The sequence below is a fragment of the Aethalodelphis obliquidens genome, unplaced genomic scaffold (genome assembly GCF_003676395.1).
Source record: "Aethalodelphis obliquidens isolate GAN/ISIS:26980383/991018 unplaced genomic scaffold, ASM367639v1 scaffold56, whole genome shotgun sequence".
Lineage (NCBI taxonomy): Eukaryota > Metazoa > Chordata > Mammalia > Artiodactyla > Delphinidae > Aethalodelphis > Aethalodelphis obliquidens.
In genome coordinates, this window is record NW_020838000.1 from 5,179,769 (window position 1) to 5,189,838 (window position 10,070).

The 10,070-nt window shown below is 38.1% G+C and overlaps 1 protein-coding gene across 2 annotated transcripts in view; it reads left to right on the top strand.

Moving 5' to 3' along the window:
* Nucleotides 1-10,070, top strand: part of ZNF385D (zinc finger protein 385D) — a 336,432-nt gene that overhangs the window by 324,925 nt on the left and 1,437 nt on the right. The window contains exons 6-7 of one of the 2 annotated variants that reach the window (XM_027086528.1): nt 699-877; nt 1,934-2,035. In XM_027086528.1, coding sequence (XP_026942329.1) covers nt 699-877; nt 1,934-2,035 — 281 coding nt within the window. The remainder of the gene's footprint in view (nt 1-698; nt 878-1,933; nt 2,036-10,070) is intronic. The other variant, XM_027086529.1, reaches the window with a different exon arrangement.

Here is a 10,070-nt window from a genome sequence, read left to right on the forward strand (position 1 = left end):
GTGGGACAGCCAAAAGATGTGACTGGTTTAATAAAAAGAAGGGTTTCTTTACAGTGTATCGGCTTAGCCGGTGAATCCCCCCGTTTTTTACTCATTTGTTTATATTTGAAATTTCATAGCCAATCAGTGTGAACTTTGCTATTCTAATAGGACTTTTTTTCCAGAGTCATTGAGATCTCTATACAATTACTCTCCCTCTTTGATCCTAAACCCCATAGCCAGGAAAGCTTGTTTGTATTCTATTTAGAAAGTGGGCATTTAATTAGTGCCACTTCTGTAAACACACCGTGTTTAAACTGATTACACTTGTTACACCTCACCTCCAACTACACCTGTAGCAACTAAATCACTCTTCCTCATCAGCTATCATTTATGTCTCGTTAGCATCAAGAGGAAATGAAAAGAAGTCACACCCATTTAATTTCATCTCAGGACTTTTAAGTTTAGTTCCTGTACTGATGGTGCTTATTTGTAAAACAGGACATTATAAAAAGATGAGTGATTAAGTCATGTTATATAAGGTGATCAGAGCACATTGTTACAGTTTTCTATGTCATAAGCATATTTCAAGCATAATCCCTGGAAGAACTGCATTCAAACTCGGCATCACATCATGTTGTGTTGTTGTATCGTTTCCTGGAGGAGATTACTAACTAAGATTTTCCCCCTCTTTTTTCTTTTCTGAATATTCCTGGCAGGTACTAAGCACAAAACGATGCTAGAAGCTCGGAACGGCAGTGGGACTATCAAAGCCTTCCCTAGGGTAGGTGTGAAAGGCAAAGGACCAGTGAATAAGGGGAATACAGGCCTGCAGAACAAAACGTTTCACTGTGAAATCTGTGATGTGCACGTCAACTCGGAAACACAGCTTAAACAGGTAGGCGGTACCCATTCTAGAAGTGAAAACAGATGGGGGTCATGCACGAGCAGACTGTGTGCTTCCTCTGTTCCCTTTCTTTTCTGTTTTTCTCTCCCATCCAACCATCCATCCATCCATCCATCCATCCGTCCATCCATCCATCCACTTAGCTTCTTATTCACTCTCCTTATTTATTTATGCATATTTTGGTTGGTTAAAGGAATACTAAAATGTAATGGCTTCTAAGATCTTTCTGAAATTGCCTGAAGTGAGTCTGTGCTATTTTTGTATATGAAGAGTGGGAGGAAAGGGGGTAGTAGATCTTTTCTTTACCAGGTTTCCCACTCAAAAGTGTTGATTTCCTTTAAAGGTCAAATTTCAATGTTCCATTTTTACTTGTTTAGATATTTACATGCTACCACTAATTTTATGCTGTGCTCTTCTTTTATTTTATGTACTCTATTACATGGTGGTGTACTGTATTTCTAAATCCTGCAGCCACCTGCTAACAAGATGACTAATCCTGTTGCATTCACTTTTACTCTGAATAGCCTTCCAAAGAGATCAGTTCTACGTTTCTAGTTGAAGTCCCAGCCCTCATATAGTGTTGTGTTTTATATGCAGACGTACATTCTTGCACTGATTTTTACACACCTTAGTTATTTATCTTTAGAATTTAAGGAGTTGACATTTGGCTGTACAAATGTGAGGATAAATATTAGTATGGAAATAAATTCATGCCCGCCTGGCCATCTTTGTTTATTTGCACATAAAATTCCTTCAGACATTTATTTCCTTTGTAAATGTCCATAAAACAAGATCTATGCAGTAATAAGGAAAAATGCTGGGAAAAAGAAGACCCTGCTATTTGTTTAAAATAGACTAAAACGGCTAGCACAAAGGTATCTCTCCTCAAAGCATCAGCGTCTGAGGACAAAAGTGCACGCTCTTGTATTTTTGTATTTCTTCAACTTGCATGAAATAATTAATATCCTGCCCCAGGTTAAAACAATATTTATGAAGGGTTTGGGGGATAATTTTTTTAAAGCTGTCATTTTTAATTGCTTTTAATAGCATATTAGCAGTAGAAGGCACAAAGACAGAGCTGCTGGGAAGCCCCCGAAACCTAAATACAGTCCTTACAACAAACTGCAGAAGGCAGCACATCCGCTGGGGGTGAGTGTCCTTTTTGCTTCCCAATAGAGAGTAGCCTTTCTTTCTTTTTTTTATTTAATAAATTTATTTATTTGTCTATATTTTATTTTTGGCTGCATTGGGTCTTCGTTGCTGCACACAGGCTTTCTCTAGTTGTGGTGAGCGGGGGCTACTCATGGTTGCGGAACGTGGGCTTCTCACTGCGGTGGCCTCTCTTGTTGTGGAGCATGGGCTCTAGGTGCCCGGGCTTCAGTAGTTGTGGCACGCAGGCTCAGTAGTTGTGGCACACGGGCTTCATTGCTCCGTGGCATGTGGGATCTTCCCGGACCAGGGCTCCAAACCGTGTCCCCTGCATTGGCAGGAGGATCCTTAGCCACTGTACCACTAGGGAAGCCTGAGAATAGCCTTTCATGTCCTGCAGTCTACTCACTGAACTTGGATTTTTTTTTGTCAGTTACTAAATGAAATGAATGGAAGATACCTAAGTAAAGACAAACAACTGATTTGAAAGTCCAACTCCTACTCCACCAACAGAATCATTGGTTTCGTGAGTTGTTTGAGTGTTTTGTCACCATTAGCCAAAGTCCGACGTCTTATCTTTTTAGTTGGGCACAGGTTTACAGCAGAGCATGGGGGTAGGAGGAAAACCAAACTCTTTTGTGTCAGGTAGGTAATCGCATGAAATCTGGACTTGAGGTTAGTGGATACTATTAGGAAAAGGTCAGTGAAAACAAATTCTTGCATCTCCTTTTTAAGGTCTTCAGGAGACAAAGCACCAGTATTGTTGATTCCCTCAACAATTTTGTCTTTTGAATAACACACTCTCAAAGACATGGCTCCTTTTAAAAATTATTCACCTAAGGACACTATCTAAGGCCTGGGAAATATTTCCTGAGACATGCCCTCTTGTTTTAGATTAGTAAACATATTAGTACTGATGTCCTGGCCTAGAATTTTTGTAGGATTTTAGGGGAAGTCTGTAAACCTCCTGACATCTTAAGCTAATATTTATAAGCATATGCTTTTGTTCTGGTTGAAATGATGATAGCTTACATCTAAGAGACCCAGGGCTCTGCATTGTTTAGCTGTAATAAACCATAACTGTGTGCATAAAAAAATTAAGATGAAGAACAATTGATCTACAGTATGTGCTGAATTATGCATTTTGAAATCTGTTTTCTTCAAAATAGATCTTATTAATAATCAGTGCTACTGTGTGCTGCTGACACGTGAAAATACAGTTAAAGGAAAACTGTAGTCATCCATTATGAGACCTCAGAATGAGTTGACCCAATTAATTTTGTAGCATCACCCATTTTTATGCAAATGAAGTCATTTTACTCTCTTGCATAGAATCAATTTTAGCTGCATTGAGTGGCTGTGAATTCTGCATGGAACTGATGTTTCAGCACCACTAGTCATAACCTGAGTGCTCTTTCTGACCTACGTAGATGAAGCTTTCAACAATCAAGTGAATGGTTCTTAAATAAACAGAGAAGTCAAATTGTGTTAATGTTAGCTTCCAAACCTCCTGTTTAACTGTCACTGTTACTATTTCCATAAACGGGACCATTCCCTTCCTGAGAACAGCCATCTTACTAATGCTACTAGTCAGAGAATGAACTGATTTTATATAGTAGGTTTGGGAGAATGTTGCTACCAATGAAAGCAAAACATGTCAAACTTTTAGGGAAGATAAGTTTTCTTTGCTTCTTTATTGAAAGTGGAATTTCATTATTTTTATAATGTCTCTTGATTGGTACTCACATCTTACTAGGATACTCACTTGACATACTTGCATAGTCTAATAGTAGCTGACAGCATTAATTAATCTCTCTTTAAAAATGTCTATACCCTGCTAGTTAAAATGTGTGTAAAGAGTGCAGTAAAAAATTCCCTGTTTTTTCTCAAGATGAATACTTTCCACACGAAGTATATTTATCACAAAAATAAAATAGAGAGCTGGAACTCCTGGCTTGGGGTCTCTTCCCTCCGCCATCACTAAACTGCCCTGGAGCCCAAAGGGAGGGTGGCCTCACTGAGGCTGCCAGCTCTGGAAGGGCCCCAGCAGCCAAAACTGCAGCAGTCCTGGGGACCATGGGCCGGATCACTCATCCTGGGGTAAGCCAGCTGCCATGTCATGAGGACACTCAAGCAGCCCTAAGGAGAGATCCATGTAGCAATGAACTGAGGCCTCCTACCTAGAGTCACATGACCGTGTAGATGACAGGCTTTTGGCACTCCAGCCAGGCATGAGGGCTGTACCTCTGAGGTGGGAGAGCCAAGTTCAGGACAGTGGTCCACAAGAGACCTCCCAGCTCCACATAATATCAAATGACGAAAATCTCCCAGAGATCTCCATCTCGACACCAAGACCCAGCTCCACTCAACGACCAGCAAGCTACAGTGCTGGACACCCTATGCCAAACAACTAGCAAGACAGGAACACAAACCCATCCTTTAGCACAGAAACTGTCTAAAATCATAAAAAAGCCACAGACACCCCAAAACACACCGCCGGACATGGACCTGCCCACCAGAAAGACAAGATCCAGCCTTATCCACCAGAACACAGGCACTAGTCCCCTCCACCAGGAAGCCAACACAACCCACTGAACCAATCTTAGCCACTGGGGACAGACACCAAAAACAATGGGAACTAGGAACCTGCAGCCTGCAAAAAGGAGACCCCCAAACACAGTAAGTTAAGCAAAATGAGAAGACAGAAAAACACACAGCAGACAAAGGAGCAAGATAAAAACCCACCAGACCTAACAAAAGAAGAGGAAATAGGCAGTCTACCTGAAAAAGAATTCAGAATAATGATAGTAAAGATGATCCAAAATCTTGGAAATAGAATGGACAAAATACAGGAAATGTTTAACAAGGACTTAGGAGAACTAAAGAGCAAACAAACAGTGATGAACAACACAATAAATGAAATTAAAAATTCGTTAGAAGGGATCAATAGCAGAATAACTGAGGCAGAAGAACAGGTAAGTGACCTGGAAGATAAAATAGTGGAAATGACTACTGCAGAGCAGAATAAAGAAAAAAGAATGAAGAGAATTGAGGACAGTCTCAGAGACATCTGGAACAACATTAAACGCACCAACATTCAAATTATAGGGCTCTCAGAGGAAGAAGAGAAAAAGAAAGGGACTGAGAAAATATTTCAAGAGATTATAGTTGAAAACGTCCCTAATATGGGAAAGGAAATAGATAATCAAGTCTAGAAAGTGCAGAGAGTCCCATACAGGATAAATCCAAGGAGAAACATGCCAAGACACATATTAATCAAACTATCAAAAATTAAATACAAAGAAAAAATATTAAAAGCAGCAAGGGAAAAACATCAAATAACACACAAGGGAATCCCCATAAGGTTAACAGCTGATCTCTCAGCAGAAACTCTGCAAGCCAGAAGGGACTGGCAGGACATATTTAAAGTGACGAAAGGGGAAAACCTACAATCAAGATTACTCTGCCCAGCAAGGACCTCATGCAGATTTGACTGAGAAATTGAAACCTTAACAGACAAGCAAAGCTAAGAGAATTCAGCATCACCAACCCAGCTTTACAACAAATGCTAAAGGAACTTCTCTAAACAGAAAACACAAGAGAAGTAAAAGACCTACAATAACAAACCCAAAACAATTAAGAAAATGGTAATAGGAACATGCATATCAATAATTACCTTAAATGTAAATGGATTAATTACTCCCACCAAAAGACATAGAATGGTTAAATGGATACAAAAACAAGAGCAGTATATATGCTGCCTACAAGAGACCCACCTCAGACCTAAGGACACATACAGACTGAAAGTGAGGGGATGGAAAAAGATATTCCATGCAAATGGAAATCAAAAGAAAGCTGGAGTAGCAATTCTCATATCAGACAAAATAGACTTTAAAACAAAGACTATTATGAGAGACAAAGAAGGACATTACATAATGATCAAGGGATCAATCCAAGAAGAAGATATAACAACTGTAAATATTTCTGCACCCAACATAGGAGCACCTCAATACATAAGGCAAATACTAACAGCCATAAAAGGGGAAATCGACAGTAACACAATCATAGTAGGGGACTTTAACACCCCACTTTCACCATTGGACAGATCACCCAAAATGAAATTAAATAAGGAAACAGAAGCTTTAAATGATACATTAAACAAGATGGACTTAATTAATATTTATAGGACATTCCATACAAAAACAACAGAATACACTTTCTTCTCAAGTGCTCATGGAACATTCTTCCGGATAGATCATATTTTGGGTCACAAATCAAGCCTTGGTAAATTTAAGAAAATTGAAATCAGATCAAGTATCTTTTCTGACCACAATGCTGTAAGACTAAATATCAATTACAGGAAAAAAGCTGTAAAAAATAAAACCACATGGAGGCTAAACAATACACTACTTAATAACCAAGAGATCAGTGAAGAAATCAAAGAGGAAATCAAACAAATCTAGAAACAAATGACAATGAAACACGATGATCCATAACCTATGGGATGCAGCAAAAGCAGTTCTAAGAGGGAATTTTATAGCAATACAATCCTACCTTAAGAAACAAGAAATATCTCAAATAAACAACCTAACCTTACACCTAAAGCAATTAGAGAAAGAAGAACAAAAAACCCCCCAAAGTTAGCAGAAGGAAAGATATCATAAAAATCAGATCAGACATAAATGAAAAAGAAATGAAGGAAACTGTAGCAAAGGTCAATAAAACTAAAAGCTGGTTCTTTGAGAAGATAAACAAAAATGATAAACCATTAGCCAGACTCATCAAGAAAAAAAAGAGAGAAGACTCAAATCAATGGAATTAGAAATGAAAAAAGGAGAAGTAACAATTGACACTGCAGAAATACAAAGCATCAAGAGAGATTACTTCAAGCACCTATATGCCAATAAAATGGACAACCGGGAAGAAACGGACAAATTCATAGAAACGCACAACCTTCCGAGATTGAACCAGGAGGAAATACAAAATATGAACAGACCAATCACAAGCACTGAAATTGAAACTGTGATTTAAAATCTTTCAAAAAAACAAAAGCCGAGGACCAGATGGCTTCACAGGCAAATTCTATCAAACATTTAGAGAAGAGCTAACACCTATCCTTCTCAAACTCTTCCAAAATATAGCAGACGGAGGAATGCTCCCAAACTCATTCTACGAGGCCACCATCACCCTGATACCAAAACCAGACAAAATGTCACAAAGAAAGAAATTTATAGGCCAGTATCACTGATGAACATAGACGCAAAAATCCTCAACAAAATACTAGCAAACAGAATTCAACAGCACATTAAAAGAATCATACAACATGATCAAGTGGGGTTTATCCCAGGAATGCAAGGATTCTTAAATATATGCAAATCAATCAATGTGATACACCTTATCAAAAAATTGAAGGAGAAAAACCATATGATCAACTCAATAGGTGAAGAGAAAATGTTCGACAAAATTCAACACCCATTTATGATAAAAAAAAACCTCCAGAAAGTAGGCTTAGAGGGAACTTTCCTCAACATAATAAAGGCCATATATGACAAACCCACAGCCAACATTGTCCTCAATGGTGAAAAACTGAAACCATTTCCACTAAGATCAGGAACAAGACAAGGTTGCCCACTCTCACCACTGTTATTCAACATCGTTTTGGAAGTTTTAGCCACAGCAATCAGTGAAGAAAAAGATATAAAAGGAATCCAAATCGGAAAGGAAGAAGTAAAGCTGTCATTGTGTGCAGATGACATGACACTATACATAGAGAATCCTAAAGATGCTACCAGAAAACTACTAGAGCTAATCAATGAATTTGGTAAAGTAGCAGGATACAAAATTAGTGCACAGATCTCTGGCATTCTTATACACTAATGATGAAAATCAGAAAGTGAAATTAAGAAAACACTCCCATTTACCATTGCAACAAAAAGAATAAAATATCTAGGAATAAACCTACCTAAGGAGAAAAAAGACCTGTATGCAGAAAATTATAAGACACTGATGAAAGAAATTAAAGATGATACAAAAAGATGGAGAGATATACCATGTCCTTGGATTGGAAGAATCAACATTATGAAAATGACTTTACTACCCAAAGCAATCTACAGATTTAATGCAATCCCTATCAAACTACCACTGGCATTTTTCACAGAACTAGAACAAAAAATTTCACAATTTGCATGGAAAAACAAAAGACCCTGAATAGTGAAAGCACTCTTGAGAAAGAAAAACGGAGCTGGAGGAATCAGGCTCCCTGACTTCAGACTATACTACAAAGCTACAGTAATCAAGACAGTATGGTACTGGCACAAAAACAGGAATATAGATCAATGGAATAGGATAGAAAGCCCAGAGATAAACCCATGCACATATGGACACCTTATCTTTGATAAAGGAGGCAAGAATACACAGTGGAGAAAGGACAGCCTCTTCAATAAGTGGTGCTGGGAAAACTGGACAGCTACATGTAAAATAATGAAATTAGAACATTCCCTAACACCATACACAAAAATAAACTCAAAATGGATTAAATACCTAAATGTAAGGCCAGACACTATCAAACTCTTAGAGGAAAATGTAGGCAGAACACTCTAGGACATAAATCACAGCAAGATCCTTTTTGACCCACCTCCTAGAGAAATGGAAATAAAAACAAAAATATACAAATGAAACCTAATGAAACTTAAAAGCTTTTGCACAACAAAGGAAACCATAAACAAAACGAAAAGGCAACCCTCAGAATGGGAGAAAATATTTGCAAATGAAGCAATTTACAAAGGATTATTCTCCAGAATTTACAAGCAGCTCATGCAGCTCAAGATCAAAAAAACAAACACCCCAATCCAAAAATGCAGAGAAGACGTAAATAGACATTTCTCCAAAGAAGATATTCAGATTGCCAACAAACACATGAAAGAATGCTCAACATCATTAATCATTAGAGAAATGCAAATCAAAACTACAATGATGTATCACCTCACACCTTTCAGAATTGCCATCATCAAAAAATCTACAAACAATAAATGCTGGAGAGGGTGTGGAGTAAAGGGAACCCTGTTGCACTGTTGGTGGGAATGTAAATTGATGCAGCCACTATGGAGAACAGTATGGAGGTTTCTTAAAAAATTTAAAATAGAACTACCATATGACCCAATAATCCCACTACTGGACATATTCCCTGAGAAAACCATAATTCAAAAAGAGTCATGTACCACAATGTTCATTGCAGCTCTATTTACAATAGCCAGGACATGGAAGCAGCCTAAGTGTCCATCAACAGGTGAATGGATAAAGAAGATATGGCACATATATACAATGGAATATTACTCAGCCATAAGAAGAAACGAAATTGAATTATTTGTAGTGAGGTGGATGGACCTAGAGTCTGTCATACAGAGTGAAGTAAGTCAGAAAGAGAAAAACAAATACGGTATGCTAACACATATATATGGAATCTAAAAAAAAAAAAAAAGGTCATGAAGGACCTAGGGGCAAGACGGGAATAAAGACGCAGATTTCCTGGAGAATGGACTTGAGTATAGGGGGAGGGGGAAGGGTAAGCTGGACAAAGTGAGAGAGTGGCGTGGACATATATACACTACCAAACGTAAAATAGATAGCTGGTGGGAAGCAGCCGCATAGCACAGGGAGATCAGCTCGGTGCTTTGTGACCACCTAGAGGGGTGGGATAGGGAGGGTGGGAGGGAGGGAGACGCAAGACGGAAGAGATATGGGGACCTATGAATATGTATAACTGATTCACTTTGTTATAAAGCAGAAAGTAACACACCATTGTAAAGAAATTATACTCCAGTAAGGATGTTAAAAAAATAAAATAAAATAAAGTACTTTCCTGGAGGACTTTGTAATATCATAGGTCAAGCCATTTTCTGGGATCTTCCAATTTTCCCAAAAGGAAAGATGTTCTACACTTTACATTATTTTTTAAAATTTATTTTATTGAAATACAGTTGATTTACAATGGTGTGTTAATTTCTGCTGTAAAACAAAGTGATTCAGTTATATATAT